Genomic DNA, 23,263 nt, shown 5'->3' on the forward strand with positions numbered 1-23,263 from the left:
CCGGCAGCGCGCCTGAGCTAGAACATCGAGAGAAAGAGCGCGAGAGGAGCCAAGGGAGGAAAAGAAAAGCGACTGAAAGAATAACCCCGGGAAAGGGGGTGGAGAGGAGGCGGCCCCAGCGCCCCGGCCCCCGGCAGGTCGGCGGCCAATCCGCTGGGGGAAGGGGTGGAGAGTCGGCGGCTCTGGCGGAGAGAGGCCTAGGGGGGTGGGGAGTCGGCCTGGCTCGCACCGCCCTGGCCCCGCCCCCGGCCCGCGCCACCGCCCGCGCCGCGCGCCGCCGCTGTCAATCAAGGGCGAGTCAGCCGGGCTCGGGCGGAGAGAGGAGCTGCTACGCCACAGCCCAGCGGCGGCCATTCGCGGAAAAAGAGGCAGAGCCTGTGCCAGCTACAGCCTCCTCCGAGCCACCGCGGGCGGGCGGGACCGGCCTCTCCTCCCGCCTCGCCCCCACCCCCACCCACCTCTATCCCAGTGTCTCCGTCTGAGGGTTTGTCCTGTTAATGCGGGATGAGCGGTACGTATTCTCCACCCCCCTCGGTCTCCTTCACCGCCTCCCTCTCCCTCCCTCCCCAGACCCTGCTCGGTTCTCCCCCCTCCCCCGGGGCCGATGAGATGCTTTAAGGGGAGGAGGAGAGGGAGGGAGGGAATCAGGGGGAGGGAAGGAGGGTTGTGTTTTGTCTTAATGTCTGAGCTAGAACAACCTCCTTCTGGGTGTTGCTCTGGAGCCGATGGGTCGGGTTTCAAACCACGTTTTGTGATATCCCCCTCCTCCCTTCCCTCCTTCTCCCCCACCCCCTGCCGGTGTGCAGGGATCGCCGGTTTATGGAGATTAATGTTCGGGGGGGAGGGGGGAGAAGTGAAGAGAGGGAGACAAATAATAATAATCCTAATAACCTGTTGTCGTGTATGTGTGTATGGGGGGGTTTGTTGCAGATCAGAAGAAGGAGGAGGAGGAGGAGGCGGCGGCAGCGGCGATGGCTACAGAAGGAGGGAAAACCTCTGAGCCAGAGAATAACAATAAAAAAACCAAAACCTCAGGCTCCCAGGTAAAAGCCAACATACGGAAAAAAAAAAAAAAAATCATCACGGAACATTAGGGGAGAAAGGGAGTTATGCCCTTTAAATGCCCAAAAGTAAAGAGCAAAATAAAAATGTTTATCCACTCAAAGCATCTTAAAGTGAGGAACTTAAATTGTAAATTCATGAAGATTTCACATATTTGAGGCTATAACGTTGTTTAAAATTACATCAGTAACTTATACTGTAAGAAAAAGGTGTGTATTTTCCCAAGGGCATTTTGAGCTTAGGTGAATAACACTTTAGGAAAGTTTGTTAGAATTTTTTTTTTTTTTTTTTTTTTTTTACTTAAACTTTATATTACAGGTTCTGTTTCCTTATCCATATAGTTCTTACCTGGGTTTGTTAATATTTCTTTTTTATTTCTGCCACTTCTTGAGTAAGTTCTGATATGTAGAGCTGTCAAAATAAATAAATGACCCCCTCCCAACTACTGGCCTCCACTAAATCCGCCCACTTTTTCCCCCCCTCTCCTTTACCATTCCATTTTGGTTAGGACTCTCAGCCCTCTCCTCTGGCTTTACTGGCAGCTACTTGCAGCAAAATAGGGACTCCTGGTGAAAATCAAGCAACTGGACAACAACAAATTATTATAGATCCAAGCCAAGGATTGGTGCAACTTCAGAATCAACCACAACAGCTAGAACTGGTAACAACGCAACTTGCTGGAAACGCTTGGCAACTTGTTGCCTCCACTCCTCCTGCTTCAAAAGAAAATAACGTTTCTCAACCAGCTTCTAGTTCATCTAGTTCTTCCAGCAGTAATAACGGGAGTGCATCTCCTACAAAAACTAAATCAGGTAATTCTTCCACCCCTGGTCAATTTCAAGTCATACAAGTACAAAATCCAAGTGGTAGTGTACAGTACCAAGTGATTCCACAACTTCAAACAGTGGAAGGTCAGCAAATTCAAATCAATCCAACTAGTAGTTCATCTCTACAGGATTTGCAGGGTCAGATTCAGCTAATTTCTGCAGGTAATAATCAAGCTATACTCACAGCTGCTAATAGGACATCTTCTGGGAATATTCTTGCTCAAAACCTCGCAAATCAGACAGTTCCAGTCCAAATTAGACCTGGTGTTTCAATACCACTGCAATTACAGACCCTTCCTGGTACTCAGGCTCAAGTTGTAACAACCCTACCAATTAACATTGGAGGAGTGACTTTGGCTTTGCCAGTGATAAACAACGTGACTACTGGAGGAGGGACTGGACAAGTTGGCCAGCCTGCTACTACTACTGATAGTGGGACTTCTAATGGGAATCAGTTAGTTTCCACACCCACAACCACCACTGCTTCTGCCAGTACTATGCCAGAATCACCCTCCTCCTCCACCACCTGCACAACCACCGCTTCAACATCTCTAACAAGCAGTGACACATTAGTGAGCTCAGCAGATACAGGCCAGTATGCAAGCACATCAGCCAGTAGTTCTGAACGCACCATTGAAGAATCTCAAACACCTGCTGCTACTGAGTCTGAAGCACAGAGCTCCAGTCAGCTTCAGCCTAATGGAATACAGAATGCACAGGATCAATCAAATTCTCTTCAGCAAGTGCAAATTGTAGGCCAGCCTATCTTACAACAGATCCAGATCCAACAGCCTCAGCAACAGATTATTCAGGCTATTCCACCACAGTCATTTCAACTTCAGTCAGGGCAGACAATTCAGACCATCCAGCAGCAGCCTTTGCAGAATGTTCAACTTCAAGCAGTAAATCCGACTCAGGTGCTTATCAGGGCTCCAACTTTAACACCTTCAGGGCAAATCAGTTGGCAAACTGTACAGGTTCAGAATATTCAGTCTCTTTCAAATTTGCAAGTTCAGAATGCTGGGTTATCCCAACAATTAACCATCACCCCAGTGTCTTCAAGTGGTGGCACAACTCTTGCTCAGATTGCTCCTGTGGCTGTTGCTGGTGCCCCAATAACTCTGAATACTGCCCAGCTTGCATCAGTGCCTAACCTTCAGACAGTGAGCGTTGCCAATCTGGGTGCTGCAGGCGTTCAAGTGCAGGGAGTTCCAGTTACAATCACTAGTGTTGCAGGTAAGTTACAACGTCTTTTCTGTTTAACTACAGTATAAACAGTTTTTAGTAATGATCAACCAGTGCTTCTCTTTGCTAACTCTTAGATTTGATATGATCTTTGAAGTAAACAAATGATCATAAGGAATTAAAACCAAACAAGAATACAATATGAACAGCCATAACTATAGCAATCAGTGTGACCTGTTCACATCTGTAGATTTTAGTGTCGGGTTTTATGTGTTAAATTTGTTAAGTAGACCGTTTTTAAAATTCTTCCATGAAACAAAATTTTCTCGTTAGAATCCTAATTGTCTTCTGTAATTTAGACATCATGTTTGAGTACACTTGAACTCTTTAGAAAGAACTCTAGTTAAAATGATGTTCACCTGTTCTTCAGGAAAAGTAGGTTTATATTGAAGTATGTATAGTTGAATCTGTTGAAGTTTGACTTCTGCTGTGTAATAAGTCTAGCTTTTTTTTTTTTAAACTGGAAGTTATTGCTCAAACTTCAGCATCTTGTTGCCAGTGTTTGTGTTTTATTATACTGTGTTATTATAAACTAGATATTGTTGCACTTAAGGAATAGAATTTGAAGTTGCAAATTGTTTCATTAACTTTTATGCCTACTTTTTGCTCTAATCAAGATTTGCTCTAGACTGTGAATTAATAGTCCTTTCATTAAAATTTTTTATTATTTAAGTTTTGAGGTCATTGTATTATTTGTAGATGTTTAATGTGAGGTTGGTGGAAAGCAATATAAAAATGTAGACAGTAAAATGTCACTAATTTGGACTAACTGTAGAAAGGTCATTTTTAAACCAATTATAAAAGCAGTTGTTATTTGTTATGCATATAAATAGATACTGCTAAAGTACTTGGAAAACTAGTCCCTAGTAAGTAGTTTAATCTTTTTTGAAACAGTCTTATTGTACCTAATACTCGTTGACTTCTGGTAATTAAATATTTTTCATTGATTCTGGTTTGGTGAAAACCTAGTTGTGGTTTTAAGTGCTGTTGATACTTTTAAATCTTGTTAATTGAATATTTCTATTTTGGTAATCCAAAATAAATAAGCTTGTCACTTTTGAATGACCTTTCTTAAAACAAGTTGCAGAAAAAATATACTAAAAGTTAATACTTAGAGTAGATGCATACATGTAAAATTGGAAATTGCCTGATAGGACCTATTGATTCAGGAGACCATAGACAACATAGACTACGTTTTTTTTTTCCTAGATACCCACTACCTCTAGACCAGTGCCATCCAATAGAACTTTCTGTGCTCTTGGAAATGTTCTCTCTCTGAGCTATCAAACATGTTAGCCACTAGTGACATGTGGCTATTGAGCACTTTAAAATGTGGCTAGTGTAACTGAAGAACAGGATTTTAAATGTTTATTTGAGTAGCCACATTTAGCTAATGGCTCCTATATTGATAGCACAGTAATCTTTTTAGTATTTTGATTTGATACTTTTTCCTCTATCACCATTACAGTACAATTATGTAAGTGATTCTCTGGCTTATAATCCTTAACTTGCTTTGTTCCTACTCATTTTCTAAACATTAACAGTGATTGGAGCATTTCAGAACAGTGTCTGCATTTGGTAGGTTGAGTGACAGTTTGCATTGTCACAGCAAAAGTTATTTCATCTTGACCTTTAAGCGTTAGTTAGTGAATTGTAGTAATTAAGAGAATTGAGTAATTTATAATTTAGATTAGAAGTAGCCACTTCTGCTCTTTAATTAATGTATGTTGCAATCCAGAGGTTTCCCCTTCCCTGTTGAGAGTAAGCCAGTGTTCTGACCCCTCAACTCAAACTCACTTGAGTGGTTCATTTTAAACACAGGATCCAGCTTCTGGCATTAAGAATCACCTGGAAAATTTGAAAGAATCAAGGGTCTAATCATCAGCAGTAAACCAGAAGACAGACTATGGAAACAGAAGAGTACAGCTTGCCTCAGAAAATAGGTTCACTGGCAAAAAAGGAAAAACTTTAGTTTTTAATTTCACAAATATATTTTGAGGATGGCTACTGTATGTCGAGAACTCCTAAGAGATGTGTTTATTTCTTTATTTTAATGGGTGTTTTTTTTTTTTTTTTTTTTAACTTAGAGAGTTCATATCCTTTAGGAGCTCCACTTAAATGAGGAAAATTGAACTTTACATATTTGGATTTTTCCCCCTGAAGCCCAAGGACTTTAAGTTTTGTTGATGTTGCAGAGTTAATGTTCTAGTAGATAAGCTCCATTAATTTTTAAAAGAGACCCACATTACAAAGACCAGAAATTAATCCAGGTTTAGTTGTTTGCAGATTTTATCCTAATGCCTATCATGGAAGTTGCTTTTTGAAGTATGGTGCTCAAGGTGATAGAGAAGGACTGGGGACATAGTTCAGTGGTAGAGCGCTCACCTAGCTTGTGTGAGGCCCTGGGTCAAATGCTCAGTACTCAAAAAAAAAAAAAAAAAGAGAGAGAGACACACACACACACATGACAGTTTGGGATTGGGAGTAGTACCCAGGAATGGTTATAGTGGAGCTAATGAAATTGCTCTGTTTTCTTTGGTTTTGTGTTTTTAAGACTTTAAAGAGTAGAAGACCAAATATTTTAATGCTTTGAGAAGGGGAGAACAAATACTTACATATCCCTTTTATAAATGAACCCTGGAATTTCAGATCTATAACTTCATATCCCCATTCCATTTTAAATACCTTCTTGGTTATTTCATGTTTTTCTTCATGAGAATGTTTAATTTATAGAAGTGTATTTACTCTTAATATTCACAAGTTTTTAAAAATATTTTTAATTTTTAATTGACACATAATAGTTGTACTTATTAATGAGATATAATTTGACATTTCAGTACATCTGTACAATGTACCACCCACCTCAGATGTTTATCATTTCTTTGTGTTGGGAACATTCAAAATTCTCTCTTAGTAATTTTGGAATATTCAATTAATTGTCAGCCACAGTTGTCCTACTGAGGTTTGGAATATTAGAAATTACTACTCTTATTCAGCTAACTGCCTGTGTACCCACTAACCATCCTCTCTCTGTCACCTCGCCTTTTCCCTGGTTCTGATAACCACTGTTCTGTTCTTCATGTTTTTGAGATAACTCTTTCTCTCTCAACATATAAATGAAAACAGGTTCATGACAAGCACTGTCTATATTTGAAAACATTATTGGTCAGCTTTAGCAGAATGTTATAGGTAGCTCAAGGACAAAGGTTAAAACTTCTGCACCATCCATCTTCATTTTACTCTTCAGGGGGTATGGGGGAGATATGAATGATATGGACAAAGAATGGAAAAAAATCCTACAAAGCAAATCTAATGAAACCAGTTCTTGAATCTGGGGAGCTTTGCACTTTGTATTATGAAATGAGACATTCTCCCTTCTTGCTAATGTACTCAAAATAGTATGTTTCTGTGCTTTGGTCTAATCTAAAAATTCTGATTTTTAGGCTAAGCATCTAGCATTCGATTAGTTAAAATTGTAGTAGGAAGTAAATACATGTGCTTTCTGCATGTTTCTTTCTTTATTGGGATTCTGAGATTAAAGGAAAAGTGGGGAACCTTACTTTAAGTTAAGCACAAAGATAACAACTAATTGTACTTTGGCTTAAGGACATCTTTTGTTTTAGCTAAGTGAGGAGAGTGCAGGTTTTGTTCAAATGAGAACTGTCTTCATATTGTCCCTAGTTACCAAGTGAACTTCAGGAGTTAGACCTTAAAGAATTTAGAGTTTTTAGGAACCATTGGTATATATAATCGTAATTAACTTGGGCTGGCCAGAGCCAGTGATTTATCTTATTTTGGGCTATAATCAACACATATAGTAACACATCATGCTATAGGCCTTTTGCTTGATGACTGGATACTGCTTTGTTAATTTTAGTGGAAATTATATTTGCTATGCTAGTTTTCCCACAAAGGAAGTTCCGACTTGATAAGATATTGCTGACGCTGAGACTTTTGCCGAATTCCTTTATTTTTGTGGGGGCATTGAAGTTTAAACCTGGGGATATAGTATGAAGCCAGAAATTGGAAAGCCAGTTCTTCATTACTGGTAAATACGGGGACCAAATAACATAATTGAAATTTATGTTTAATTAATAAAACTAATTTAATCTAGTAGAATTATCCTCTTACATCCAGAGCTACTAAAAGTAGAAACTTGGCTTGAGATTTAACACAAATAAAGTTTTATTTTGCCATATAGGTTATATTAATTTGGATTTCGCCACTAGGCATCTTAAAAGGTCTGTATATATACATAAACTTATACTCAATTTGGTTGTTTTTCAGACAAGTTAGATTTACTTTTGTAACTCTTATTTTCTTCAAATCTTCTAACCCTCTTTGTTACAGATTAGAATTTGTTAACAAGGGACTTACATCTTATACCCTAATGAATGATTTGGGTTCTGAACTACCAAATTGGTTTTAGCCATTAGATAGTTTGTTCCTGTAAGATGAAAAGGACTCAAGTTAGAGATAACATTAATTTTTTAAAAGGGCATCTTCTGCAAAGGATTTCAGGATTGAGAAAGGAGCAAGGGAAAACACTTTCAATCATTTGCTTTCTAAATTCTAAATCAGGCTGGATGTTATAGCACTTACCTGTAATCCCAGTTAATCAAAAAGCTGAGAGAGAAAGATTGCAAATTCAAGGCCAAACTGGGCAATTTAGCAAAACCCTATTACAAAAAAGAAGGACTGGGGATATAGCTCAGTGGTAGAGCACGCCTGGGTTCAATCCTCAGTACTACCAAAAAAAAAAAAAAAAAAAAAAAAAAAAAAATATATATATATATATATATATATATATATTAGGATATACATAAGTAAATCTTTCGAGTTTGGGGGCAGTCTAGAATAGTAGGTTTAAGAGAAAATAGAAAAGGAAGTTTGATTAGAAAGCTAGGGAAAGGGGATATATGTAGACATTGTAGAATTACATAGATTTATAAAATGATAGTATTTTTTAATGGGAAAGGAACCTTGGCTTACTAGCTCTGACCTTTTGCTATTGCTGCTAAAGTCTGTTTATAAAGGTGTTTTATTGTTTTAAGTGAAAGCAAAAATATGGGTCAGGTGTTGTAGTCTCCATTAAGTGGGACTGACACATTAAGGATTGATTAAAAATGGGGGGAACCTGGCCTGATACCAGACCATACACATATATGTGCTATTCTGTACTCTTCTGAACTGTAATATACATGATGAGGGTTGTTTTACTACCTAGTGAATGAGCAAAGTGTGTCAAAGAAAATCTGTTTTAAATGCAAATTGCTTATGTAAGTAGGTGGTGGTAAGATGAAGGCTTAATGAAGTTGTAGTTACTAAGGAAACTTCAAAATAATCGAGTTGCTCCCATCCTCATTCCTTAGCCCTATTATTAGAAATGAGTAAATTGAAGCCCAGAAAGGTTGAATGACTTTCTTGTATTTTATGGCAAAGTGAGAGCTGAAATCTTGACTTCTGCTACAGTTGTTTTTCCGTTGTCTTTCTGGGTTTGTTACCCAGATCTCTTGTGAGAAAATGTAGCTGAAGTTTAGAAATCAAGGAGGGACAGTTCTCCACTTGAATTTGTCTCTCATTGGCTGTCCCTGTCTTCACTGAATATTCCAGCTCTTGTATATGAAGTATGATATTACTGGTGAAAAATAGAATTCTCTAGGTTTCCTTGTTATAGAATTTAATGGTGGGAACTAGGTGATAGTATTTTTCTCTTTCTTGAAAGAGCATGTTCAGAAAAAAAGATGTTAGTAAATTATTTTTATACCTTTATTTTATTTATTTTTATTTATTAATTTATTTTTAATGTAGCACCAGGATAGAACCCAGTGCCTCATGCATGCTAGGCAAGTGCTCTAGCCATAACTCCTACGTGTAAATTTTACATGTAGGTAAGGAAATCCTTGGGCTATATAGAAGATTCTTTTCCCAAACTGTAGTTAGAAGTGGCTTTTTCTTTTAAATGAAACTTGTGAAGGAAAGAAATAGACATTTATTGTTTACCTAATATGTGTTAGGTGCTGGACCAGCGTTTATATGGTCTTATTAACCCTTACAATATTCTTATAAGTATTGTGTCCATTTTATAGATAGCCTTACTGAGCTTTAATTTCTTTAGGAAACTATGACTGCCAGTAAGTGGAAACAGCATGATTCAAAGTCGTCTTTGATTCCATTCCTATTGTTACATAAGAAGCTACAGGATAAGTCCACAGATTTTTGCGTCTGATATCTATTCTGAAATCCTTAAAAGGGCTGATTGGTGACTTTGAAAATTGAAATATTAACTGTGCAATTAAGCTGTCTCCTAACACCAATAATTTGTGGTACTGACATATAATAATGAACAAAAGTGGTAAAAGAAGTGGTAAATTCCAACTAGTGTGGCTACATGGAGACCTTGTTAAGCTCAGATTTATTGTTTGTGGAGAATAGAAGGAGCATAGGATTAAGAATGAAAACAAAAAATAGCATGTATTTTAAGAATAATGTCAGGAAAATAGAAACTCATAATAAAAACAGGATTTTAAAAATATTTTAAACAACTTGCCAGGACTTTATTTATTTATTTTTTAATTTATTTTTTGGTACCAGGGATTGACCCGGGATGCTACTGAGCCACATCCCCAGCCCTTTTTAATATTTTATTTAGAGACAGGGTCTCACTGAGTTGCTTAGGGCCTTGCTAAGTTGCTGAGGCTGGTTTTGAACTCCTCATCCTCCTGCCTCAGCCTCCAGAGCCACTGGGATTACAAGTGTGCGCCATCATATTTTGAATCAGAGCAAGATGGACACTCATTGAGCAAAATTGTATAATATGAAGAGAGGACATAGCAAAGGCAGAGTTTTTCTATTCTGCTTCTCTTAACCAGAAGGAAAATATAGTTCCAGTTGAAATGAGTACCCTGTCACTATGAGATACTTGTTCAAGGTAAGTGAGGAGATACATCACATTTAGTTGTTTTGTGTAGTGGGTGGGGGGTACTGGGATTGAATCCAGGTGCTGTACCACTGAGCTACATCCCCAGCCCTTTTGTAAATTTTCAAAACTGGGTCTTGCTAAATTGCAGAGGCTGACCTCAGACTTTTAGTCTTGCCTCACTCAGCCTTCTGAGTCTCCGAGATTACAAACATTCAGACTTGTCAATGTGCCTGGCTAGGTTTTTCTGTCAGTACCACAAATTACTGACTATGATGATGGTACAGATTATTCCTATTCTATGGTCAAAAGGAACTTTCAGATTCTGTTTCAAACTAGTATCAGTAAAAAATTAGGGTGGGAAAAAGTACCCAGAAAATTAAGGATGAATAAGCACCTCAATTTTTTAAAATATTCTAAACTTCAAACAAATCATTTTGATTACTGTCTTTAACAGAGTCTTTGAATGAATCATAAAGTAGTTGGCCCCTGAGCATTTGATCAAAATCCAGGATCATTGGGAGCCACTGTGGGCTGACTAAGAAACTGGGTTCCTAGCCAAGCATGCTGGTGCAGGCCTGTAATCCCAGCAACTGGGAGGCTGAGACAGGAATATGTAAGTTTGAGGCCAGCCTCAGCAGTTTAGTGAGGCCCTAAGCAACTTAGTGAGACCCTGGCAAAAATAAAAAGTAAAAAAAAGGCCAGGGTTGTAATTAGTGGTAAAACAGCCCTGGGTTCAATCTGCAGTACTGCCCTATCCTCATCTTCTTTGCTTAAGCTTTCTAATGAGTATACCAAGAAAGCAATGGCAGCACAATGACACAATTTCTGAATGGCTCATAACTGGTCACACAATCAGATGAAAACTGTTAATTGATTGTCTACGTTAATAGTTGTCTTTGGCATTTTGGCATGGGATTCTACTTTTGATACAGTCCTGTATAACTTTCTTTTTCAAGTACCAGGCTGGAAGATGACCTTATTTTATTTACTGAATTCAAAGATGAGACAAAGCTGGGAGATGGTGCTAATATGATAGGAGATAAAATTGAGATTCAGTGTGATCTTAAGAGGCTCCAATGCTGGGAAGATAAATACAACAGACAAGATCCTGTACTTAAAAGTGGGGAGTATTATGTTTCTATAGGATAAAAAACCTGGCTTGCAGCAGTATTGTGAAAATGATTAGGGTTTTATTGGTTTAGTGTGGACTGAGAGTAGAGTGTAGGTTTTTCTGTACTTCGTGCTTGTCATACTGCTTCTGCAATAATGTGCACAGTTCTGGGTGGCATGTTTTAAGTGAGACATTGACAAACTAGCAAGCATATCAAGAAGGTTCCCAGAATGAAGAATGTGGAAAATATTTTATACTAGTAATAATTAAAGAAAGGCACTTTTTATTGTTAAGTGAGAACAAGAGAAAATGTGACAGCTGCCTTTGGATATATGAAGGACTGGGTTTTTTTTTTTTTTTTTTTTTTTTTAAACCTAAATAGTTCTGTTTTGTTTGGCCCTGGGAAACACAACATGCATGTGTATACACACACACACACACACACACACACCCACCCACCCACAGAGTCTAGAACTAAACCATAATGGAATGATGTTTCATTAGTGATCTTTTGTCATTAAAGATTAGCTGTCCATCTGTCAGAGATTACTGTAGACTATTTTAAAAGATTTTCTTGTATATAAAGTTTGATTATATGAACTGTGAGTTGACTTTCAATTTTAAAACTTAACGTTCTGTGGATATTTGAGTTTATGGACATATATACTTCTGTCCAGCCTATGGTCAGAGAGTTCTATAAGTCTTAAACTTACCTGATAGAATAAGTAGGGTTTTGAGGAGGAGGTTTGAAGGTGATGTTTACCGTTTTTCTTATCAGAGGCTATATAATACAGATTAATTCTATGATGCAATGAATGTTTAACTCATAAATTAATATATTAATATGTTCTTCATTATTTAGGTTTGTAGGTGCTAATGATAGACTCAGCCTGATTCCCTCTTAAAATTGGGATATTTTTCAGTATTATTTGCCCTTTAATTTGGTGAATATCAAAGCATTAGTATTTTAAACATACATTTTGGCACCCAGCACTGATTTGGTACTTATTAGCTCTTTAGTTACAGTTCTGTTTCTGATACTGTCACATTAGTATGAACAATATGATCACTTCTTGAGTGGAATTAGAGAACAGTTGGAAAATCTGGGATCCTGAGATCAAACTCTGAGAAGCACTCACAGCTTTAAATTTGTTAATTTACCCTGCGAAGTATGCAAATCCAGAATGTCTGTCTTTGGGGGTTCAAAATATCTAGCACCAGAAGTGTTTTTACTTATTTATTTATGTATTTATTGTGTGTGTGTGTGTGTGTGTGTGTGTGTGTGTGTGTGTGTGTTTGGTGGTGGTTGTTTTTGAATTGAGACCAGAGAACCTTTTTAATAGGAAAGAAGTGTGATTCATACATCTGAAGGGTCTTTTCCTCAGAGATGATGATAAATGCAGTCAGGTGTGGCTCAAAGAGCAGATTTGTTGTTTATTAACTTCAGAGGCAGGTACCGAGAGCATAGCAGAGGACTGAAAATTAAAACTTTTTGTATTTTTGCTTCCATGGTACCAATTAACTGTTCCACCCTGGGCAAACTTTGTATTTGGAGCTTCATCCTTGTTTTCATTTGTCGAATAGCAATATTAGTTCCTTCTGTCTTTACTTCATAGAGTAGTAAAGATCAGATATATGTATAAAAAAACCTGTTATAAATAAAACTATATATAAGAGGTGATGATCTGGTACACTCTTAACCTAGCAACATCCATTAAAACAATGTGAAGTAATAAAGTGGGAGAAAGTTATTTTAGGTATGGATATTAGTATTTACATTGGAAGTAAATGAGTGGTTTACATAAGAGAAGTATCAAAACTTTGGCAAAGTTCAACCAAGGATATGAGAAGAGGTGTATGTATAAATGAAAAAAGCAGTGTTTCCATGTAGTAAGAATTAAATGTCTGCTTTGTGCTCTCAGCTAGCCTTTATTAGATTCTGAGAATACTCACTTGTCATTAAAAGGTGAGATAAGGCTTATTATATACATGAAACAATTATCTGGAAATTGCAACTATATGAGAGTTTATACTTAAGTACTGGGTTTTGTGGTATGGTAAACAAGCATGAGAACTCAGACAAGTGAGATCAGGGTATTGGAGTAAACAATCAAGTCTTTCTTGAATGGATATAGGACTTGATAATAGGCCTCAGGGATTGGTTTGAAAACTGGACATCTGAGACTTTGAAAGTGGAGAGGTGAAGGAAGATGATGTCTTGAGTCAAGCTGCTGAACATGGAATGAACTTGATAGGGATCAAAGCATAAAGACCTCACTTGGAGCTTAGAGTTAACACAGGGAGTGGTATTTCATAGAGGTACAGGGGTATCCCAGAATAGTAACTCATCCTGTGCTCAGTAGGTAGTATAACATCCGTGTTTCAGCTGGAGAAGTTGTATTTATTGAACCAGTTCCTAATATTTTGAAAAGGAGATTTTGCCAAATCAATAATAAAAGTAAGTTCAAATAACATCAATCTAGTGTGTAGAAGGAATTAAATGGGAATATTTGTGATGCAAATGATATATACTAGAATATTTCTCTAACTAAAAGTGTGGAAAAGTTAGAAAGGAGCCCAGGAGCCCAGTTAAAAGGATTTTGTTGAGGTAATTAAGTCATAAAGTCACAGTGCCCTCCAAAGACTATGGCAGTGAAGGAAATGGTTACTAGATATGAAAAACAGATTATTGAACTTTTATTTAGTACCTAGAATGTTGAGAAATGGTAAGGGATTAGATAAAAACATCAGATTTGTTCTTTTCCCTATGTATCAAGTATGGTAATTGGTATTGAAACACTAATGATGAAGTGAGACATTTTCACCTTTACAGGATATATAATCTATTGTGGGAGAGACTTTTTTATTTTCTTCTAAGACATACTTTGTACATTTTAATATATTTAACATTGAAATACACCTTATAATAAAAATCATTTCATAGTTTAATAGAATTTTTTCTTTCTTGAGGTCATTCACATCTTAGACTCAATGGAATATGATGTATATATAGTTTATTAGATTGCAATGTGACATTTGGTTTATAAGAGCTATGAGTGAAGTGTTATGGAAGCCCATAGGAAAGGAGAACTGGTTCTGGGAATGTGTTCATGGAGAAGTTGATAACTGAGCTGGGATTTAAAAGAAGACTGAAAATTTGCCAAGTCAAAAGAAAGAGGAGTACTATTTCAGGTTGTATTGGATGTCACATGTAGTTTGAAAATTCAATTAGTATTGTGTATACTTTATGGAATTTAGACTTAGATCAAGTAATAATAGTATATATTAACAAATATGTATACATATGTATATATGTACATACACACACGTGTATTTTCTTCTCACGCCCTGGTGAACATTTCTCCATACGTATGATCTTGATATTAGGAAAAATATACAGGCAGAGAACTTAGACTTAATAGAAGAATGGAATGAATGGATAGATCCTTGAAATAGATTCAAGATTCATACTTAAAGAATGAGAGTTTATGATTATAAAAGGAAAAGTGATCAGTAAAGTGAAATAAAGAGAATTTGTATCAGATTGCTTTATATATTTTTGGTAGACAATTGTAGGCAAAACTTTAGAAGAAAGGGGAATTTGAAGAGAACTTGAAAGTGCGCACAGACTCCAGTTTGTTTCTCTCCATCTGAGGTTATATAGATGCTTCGTAAGGTGGCCATCAAGAGGGGTTTAGAACAGTTCTGTAAATAATGAGACAAGTCACCATAGCTTTTTGTTCACAGAAGCGGAGCTGCTTTTGCACAGGAGTATAGGAACCAGATAGTGATCTATGCTGTGGTAAGTGGGTACCTGTGCTTGGTTTGGGGCTGTGGGAGGGCTGGAAAACCCTTGTTTTGGTATAGTTGAGGATGTTGACACCAGGGAGTTGAAGGAGAAAAAGGAAGAGGAAAAGATCAGATGAATGTGATGTCAAATACTAACTGGATATATATAGGAGAAATATCTAAGATGCTTTATAAATCCTGTAGGTTTTCCCAGATAGCTAAATGTACTTATGAAGCAATTTGAGACATTTGACAGATATTGTCATACATACTATAAATTATAATATGCTTGTTGAAACAGACATCTAATTAAGTATTTGTGATTTTAGTTTTATGATGTTAAAGCATGCTGTAATTTTATTTTTAGAATTTCTCTTGTCCTCATTAGTAGACTACAACTACCTATATTTATTTTTATAATAGAGCAGGTAAATGCTTTTAGTAATTCCTTGATAGAATTTTATCCATTTCACTGACTCCCACTGGTGGACTGTATCCATGAATTCAGTAAGCAAATAGATACTCAGCATCTATATTGCGTGGCTTCATGTGTTCTTTATAAGGTTTAATATCATGGGACTGATCTCCTGTCCCATATATTCTAATGGGGAAAGAAATCATGCTGTTTTATTTCGTGAATAAGACAAGTAGTAAAGGGGTACTTCTTTCATCCTTATATTTTATATTTTGACTGACATTTATTGCATGGTTGTAGTATACTAGATTATAGATGCAGCATGTGATGTAGTAACTCATTTAATCTTCAGAACACACTATAAGGTAAGTGTTGTCATCCCTCCTTTCAGGTGTAAAAAACTGATCTAGAGAGAAATAACTTGCTCAAGGCCACCTGGTAAATGATGGTTCCAGAACCCTATACTTTAACCTCACTGTGTATTCCCTATGTGCTATAGTGTTTGTCTCCCGTGATCATTTATGAAATTAGTTCATTGGTTGTCTTTTGTATGTTATACACTGTTTAAACACTGTATTTATGTTAACTCATTTTTTTCCCACAATCCTATAAAGAAGGTGATGGGTGGTGACCTCAATTTATAGAACGAGGAACCGAAGCCATCAGAGGTGAATTTACTTAACTCATTCAGCTAGTAAGTTAGGGAACTAGGAAGAACAAATTCTTTATAAGATTGATCTAGGACTGGGGATGTAGTTCAGTGGTAGAGTACTTACTTAGCATGTGTGAGGCCTTGGTTTGATCCCCAGCACTGGGCTGGGGTGGGGGGGGGCAGGGATGGGAGGACTGGTTTAGATATCTAGATGAACAGGACTGTAATTGTAGTACAGTATGTTCAGTAGGGCACAGACATTCCTGTATCTTTAAAAAAAAAAAAAAAAACTTATTCATTTTTTATGTGGTGCCAGGGATCGAACCCAGTGCCTCATGCATGCTAGGCAAGCGCTCTACAGTGGTAGAGCCACAACCCTGGCCCCCAAACTCCTATATCATCAGCTGAGTGTTCCAGTCCTCATTTCTTTGGGGGCACAGGGAACATTAGTCACAGAGGGAATTAAAATGCCAAAAAAAAAAGTTTTTATTACTTTGATATCCCATTTTGATTGGAAATTTGAGGGTAGGAAGAATATTTTATATCTGTAGAATTTGTATTCTTCAGGTAATTCTGCATGTCATTTTATGTGAAATTAAATTGACAGGGATGGTGCTGTGGCTTTATTGTTTTGTAGTAGATAAATAATAAGCAATATCTGCCACTGTATATTAGACATTGTTCTAGATGCTGGGGAAATAAAATATGCCCATTCTCTATTCATGGGGACTATGCTTTATCTAGGTAAGTTGTGTTTTATCTCAATCTTAGAATGTCATTGGCTTTTTGAGGGGGAAGCAAGCTTGTTTTTGTTGTTATTGTTGTTGTTTGTTTGTTTTTTGTGGTTCTGGAGCTCAAATCCAGAGCCTCATGCATAGTTAGCAAGCACTCCCCCTCTGAAGTACGTCTCCCACCTGGCATTTTTAATTGTTGAGAAAAAAAAAAAATCAAGGCTCAGAAAGTTTAAATACTTTGCCCAATGTTACAAAATTAATACATGAAGATATTGGGGAAGGAACCTGAAGTCACTCTTGCTTTAAATCTCTTCCTGCTGTTTCATCATAATTTGTTGAGGCAAAGGAAATCATAGTTTCCATGAAAAGTTTTAAAGGAATTTTCTCTTTCCTTTTTTTTTTTGGCAATAAACTACCAAAGAGAATTGAAGACCAATTTACATTTTACAGAGGTTGATACATCAGAGTTCATTCACAATATTAAATTAAATAGATTAAATTTAATTTAGCTTTCATTTTCAAAACGTGATTGAGTTTATTTGTTTATCTGTATGTATGTTCATATTATGTGTGCACATATATTCATTTACATATATATTTTCTTGTTAGAAAAATATTGAGGAATTGGGTATGATAGCACACACCATAATCCCAGCTACTATGGAGGCTGAGGCAGGAGGATGTCAAGTCAGTTGGAGCCAATCTGGGCAATTTAGGAAGATTTTGTCTCAAAAAATAAAAAGGGTGAAGCTCAGTGGATTGGATTTGATCCCCAGTAGCAGGGGGAGAGAGAGACAGGAAAAGGGAAAAGGAAAAGGAAAAGGGCATATTCTATGCCTATTCACCTTCCATGTCCTCCCAGCACTACTTTATAATTAAGGCTGTCACCCCATTTTGGAGTATTTACAAAAATTTGGTACACCTCTTCACATTTCCACCCTTACCCTAAAGGCACAAATAAAACTTGATTGTCAAAACCAAAGTATTCAAACAGCTTTCAGTGCTTTTTAAAGGCTTCTTTGGCAGCTGCCTGTCTTGGTACTGATAATCATGTATAATTTTCACATTGGAAGGCAAATATGTTTCATTCTGTAAGCAGTTTATGATTAGTAGAGGTTAACTGATACTATTTAAGAAAAAGGCTCTATACTGGAGAGCAGGTGTCTTTGTCATGTGTGATCTTTGGGAATAGCATCTGTTTTTTCTTTAGTACAAGAAAATGCTAGTGTGTGTATGTGGGTGTGTGGTGGTGGTGAAATAGTTGAGATAACTTTCGTTTAGTGTTAGAATACTGTAATTTTAAACACAAATGTGTAGAGACTAGATTGGACTTAATTTTATTTTAGTGAATCAAGGGGAGTACTCAAGAGAAAATATCTAATTACTAATTACTAATATTGTGAGTTTTAAAATTGATTACCTTTTGAAGTTAAACTGTCAGTATTTATAAAAAAAAAAGTAAAGTTTTGTTTTGGCAACTCTTTGAAGCCACATGTAATATTGAGTCTGTATCTGTAGATAAAGATCTTTAAAGATCAGTACCTATAGGTTTAAATTGTTTTAAGGACTTACAGAATTTGTTTTAAGAAAATGATTTGTTTGCCAGCATCCTTCTAACTAGGCGCAAGCCCTGCCTTGAACAACAACAAAGGTAGAAACCAAGCCTCTACATCCTTTGGCATTTAGATTGATACAGACATTAAAGATGCCTGCTCAGAGACCAGTTGCCCTTTAAATCTGGGGAGTGTGATTGCTTACCCCTGAGAACTCTAGCTTACAAGCACAGTCCTGTGATAGTGCATACTGCCACAGAAACTTTCAGAAAGCTCTCCTGTCCGGTATTACCTTCTGACCTTTCCAAAAACCAATTCCTGATTTTTAGACCAAAGATTTTTATCTCTTGTGCTCTCTCTTTTTAATAACCATCTTAGCTTACCTGTTTATTACTTTAGCACCTCATGATTGGACTTCTAGTCAGCCCGTCCCATGGACAGTAGTTATGAAATCTAGAAATTTAGAAGTGGTGTTAGGTACATTTATTTTGAAATCTCCATTTCAAAGGATAAAATATTTTACTACTTATTCTAGAAAGGGAAGAATGTCACAGTTGTTTTGTACTTCTACAGGTCTTATAAGAGGAGTGGTATCTTGTCATCTGCTAGAATTTTTTGCTAGTAATATTGAGGCAGGGAGACAATTTTAGCCTACCAACTACCAACACAAATTTGAGATCAGGTTTTAGCTGATACTGTGGGAAAAAAGTACTATAGATGCTAATGTCAAAGAATGCATTTACACAGTGGCTCCTTGTGAAGAATTTTTTAGTTAATAATAAAAATAGAAACATTCGAAAAGCAACTTATTTAAATTTTTTATTATTTTTAATAGATAAATTGTATGTGTTTACATGATGAAGTATATGTACATTGTGGTATGGTTAAATCTAGCTAATAAACAAATGTATTACTGCACATAATTATCATTTTTCTGGTGAGAATACTTAACACCCATTCTCTAAAAGCAGTTTTAACTATAATATTTGCTTAGACTTTATAAGTTAACAAATTTATAACCATTTAAAAAATATGTAATTACCCATGATTACCAAGAAATAAAAGATTTGTTTTGGTAATATGTCTTAGAAAGGTCACACTAGCATACTACTATTATTAAGAAGTTAAAAAGAGAAAATTGTGCATTCAAATACCACTTACAAGAACTATCAGTAATGAATTTGTTTCATTAGTTATTAAGAATCCTGCATGCTTTTAAATATGGTATTAGCCCCACACTTGTAGTAGTAAAGGTTATTGAGCAATTAATCTTTAGTGGTTGGGAAAGCTGTTTTTCCACATAATAATCTTGTAGACTTGACTGAAAGTAGAGCTGACTTTATGGTGTTGGTGAAAGTAGCAGTGGTCAGAAACCAAGACCGAGGTTCAGTACCCTATTCTGTCAGTTGTTGTCTGTCATTTTGGATGTCATTTAACTTTCTTGAGCCTCATTGTAAACACTTCATTGTAAACATTGTAAAATGAAAACAAGCTGCCTACCAGACAAGGTTTTTCTGAGGATTAAACGGAATGGTATGTGTGAAAATATTCTGTAAAGGCCAAAGCACTAAATAGTGAAGTTTACCTTTACTCTTATAAATTAATAAATGTGTATGCTTACTTAGTATTTTGTACTCTTATTTCCTAGTGCATGGCCATTTTTGTATCTGTGGCATAGTACAATGCTGGTACATAGTGTTTAATAAATATGCAGTAAAAATAATTTTTTTAATGTATTCTCATACTTTGATATCTGGGAAGTTGCTGACTCGGGGTGGGGATTTAGCCAGTTCTTAGATAAACAAATAGTCTGCCATTGTGATTTTCAAATACAAACCAGTCAATCCAGAGCCCATATTTCAATCACCTCATAATTATGTCCCAATCACCTAGAACCAGGTACCAGACAATTAGGAAGTATGCCCCAAAGCCCTCTAAAAATCATTTGAAGTAGTTGTCCTGAGCTTGCTTATTCTTTCTTGCAGAAAGCAGAAAGTGTGGCTCTGACTCTGGTATTCCCCACCCCTCCAATCCGTGGCATGGCCTGTTCCTCTTGGGAACTGTCAACAACAAAACTGTTTCTTCAATAACAGTCAATTTTTTATTAATACATTATTTTGTGTATTTAATTTTTGCAGTACTGGGGATTGAATCCAGAGGTCATTTCCTGCTACTAAGCTATTTCCCCAGCTCACCCCACCTTTTTGGGTTTTTTTTGAGATACAGTGTCACTAGATTGCCCAGGCTGGCCTCAAACTTGTGCTCCTCCTGCCTTGGCCTCCTGAGTCACTGTGATTACAGGCATGAGCCACTGCACCTGGCTAATACATTATTTTTAAATACTGGGCTACTAAATTATTGTTTTAAACAGTCATTGTGCCAAAGAATCTTATCTTTAAGAAATAGTGTTAAAGTTTTCTTGGAAATAATTTGCATCAAGATTCAGAATGGTATTGAGATATATATGTTTGTATGTAAAGGTAAATATGTATGTGTCTGTGTATAAAAATATTTTTTAACCTTACTGGAAGATGACAGGAATTCTGATCTCTAAGTTACCCTTACAGATCATTTTTGATTGATCTGTAAGGGTAATTTACATCTTCCCCCTTTTTTTTTTTTAAATAAATTTTAAAAGTAAGACCCACATTGGAGATATAGTTCATCCAGATCAAACCGTTAGTAGTTGGCAGTGCCAGAAGAACTCAGATCTAAATCCTTGAGGCATAAGTAGATATTCAAGTTCTATAAGCTTTTTATTAGGAAAAATATTATTAGAGACAAGTTTTTCTTGCATCTCCTCTTCTCAAGGGAATAAGTTCTTAAAGTAAATGTTGTTTTCTCTGATCCCAGATGACAATGATTTGGTTGCTAAGTAATTGTTACAATTGGTGTAGCTTCTCCACTAGCAAAACTAAAATTTAAAATCTAATATGGTCATTTAAATTATTTTATATGCAAGTTTTTAGAGTAAACCCCAGATAGTTTATGCCTGAATCTACCTGTTTTGTGTCTTGCTTTTTCGTGTGTGATTTTTCTTTTATTTTGCTTTCAGTATTAGATTCACAAACCAGGCAGCCTTTAAGCTGCTCTAAATGTTTTATCATAAACATTTTATAGCACATGTAATTAATGATTAATAATCATATTATGAACAGGTAATATGGGGAATATTATTGACTAAAGAGATCAATGAATTGTGAAAAAGTGATTTAGGAAATGGGAATTTTTAAGGGTTTTTGGGTTTTGCTTTTTTAGGGGAGCATTATATGAAGAGGTAAATATATACAAGATTTGAGGTGGGGAAAAAAAAAAAAAAAACTTATGTCCTGTATTGCTGGACCTTTCTATAAATAGTGGATCAAGTTTTGTTTTCCACCTTTTAAGAAATAAACGAAAAATGAAGCCTGAGAGACAACTTCCATGCAGATAGTGTTTTGGTCAGCTTTTTCACTGTTATGACCAAAGGACCTGACAAGAAAATTTTAAGGAGAAGTTTATTTGGGGCTCACAATTTCAGAGGTCCATAGATGGCTGGCTTCATACTTTGGGCTTGAGATGAAGCAGGACATCTTGGCAGAAGAGTGCGGTGGAAGAAAGCATCTCAGGACATGCTATCAAGAAGCAGAAAGACTGCACTCACCAGGGATAAAATATATACCCCAAAGACACAACTTCAGGGACCCGCCTCCTCCTGACACACTATCTGCCTACAACCACCACTCAGTCAATCCCTGTCATGGGATTAATGCACTGATTAGATTAAGGCTCTCATAACCCAATCATTTCACTTCTAAACTCTCATGCATTGTCTCACACATGAGCTTTTGGGGGATACTTTGTATTTAAACCATTCAGATAGGTCTTCGTTACCCTCAGAAAACTAAACGAATTGTAATTATTTTGGAAGGATAAATTAGTTTAATGTATTCTTGATGTAATGCTTGAACAAGGGTATAACTATTATTGAATCTCTGCCCATGAAAAATTTTTTTATAGTGCATGATAGTTTGTTCTAGGATTGCAAGTCACCTGCTCCCCAGGGAACCCAATATGATTTTTTAAAATCATATTGAATAAAATATTTAGCAATTTCATTTTATAGTCCAATCCTAAATCTTGGTTGAATGATGTAGAAATATCTGGTTTATTCAGGAACTCAGAGTTCTAGAAAATCTTTGATTCCCTGTCAGATTTTTCATATAGCCTTTTTTTTTTGGAAGGGGAGGCAGCTTTTACACCTGGTTTCTATGAAGCCCAGAGATGTGCTTATTGCCATAACTTCCAGCTTTTGTAATGGAAAATACACAACTATAAATGAGATCTAATTAAGTAATGGTCCATTATACCACCACTAATACTTTAGTGCCCTGATCATGTTGGCTTCCTCCAGACTTCCTCCATAGATTCCTTGTTTATTGTTGATGCTTAATAAATATTTGACTGAGTAGATTCAGCTTTACTGAAAATTTTTGAATAAAATTGAGTTTCTATAGGCATATTGGCATTTTCCTGAACTTATCAGTTATTTCAGGGACAAGTAGTTACATGGGCTGTAGAAAGCATATAGAAATTTTGGAGTTAGCTGCATGCAGTAGTGCCCACCTGCAATCCCATCAATTAGGGAGGCTGAGGCAGAAGGGTTGCAAGTTTGAGGCCAGCCTCAACAACTTAGCAAGACCCTAAGCAATTTAGTAAAACTCTGTCTCAAAAAATAAGAAGGGCTGGGGATATAGCTCAGTGGTAAAGTACCCTTCAGTTAAATCCCCAGTTGTCTTCCAACACCCCCCACCAACAAAAGGAATTTTGAGTGTATCTTTTGGAGTGTTTGCTTTTTTTGTAAATTAAATAAAAGATCACTTTATTATTTCTCTGGTAACATGAAAATATGAATATTCTGTATTATGACAAAATCTGGTTTTTTTCAGTGATATATATCTGCTTTATATTTAC

General features: G+C 36.5%; 1 protein-coding gene across 1 annotated transcript in view; it reads left to right on the forward strand.

Moving 5' to 3' along the window:
- The first annotated feature begins 455 nt into the window (after positions 1 to 455).
- The window catches only part of Sp4 (Sp4 transcription factor), a 62,445-nt gene continuing 39,637 nt past the window's right edge, over positions 456 to 23,263 (forward strand). Inside the window, exons 1-3 of the mRNA XM_076863310.2 lie at positions 456 to 511; positions 931 to 1,043; positions 1,571 to 3,125. Of these exons, the coding sequence (XP_076719425.1) occupies positions 505 to 511; positions 931 to 1,043; positions 1,571 to 3,125 (1,675 nt within the window). The 5' untranslated portion in view covers positions 456 to 504. The remainder of the gene's footprint in view (positions 512 to 930; positions 1,044 to 1,570; positions 3,126 to 23,263) is intronic.

The sequence above is a fragment of the Callospermophilus lateralis genome, chromosome 1 (genome assembly GCF_048772815.1).
Source record: "Callospermophilus lateralis isolate mCalLat2 chromosome 1, mCalLat2.hap1, whole genome shotgun sequence".
Taxonomy (NCBI): domain Eukaryota; kingdom Metazoa; phylum Chordata; class Mammalia; order Rodentia; family Sciuridae; genus Callospermophilus; species Callospermophilus lateralis.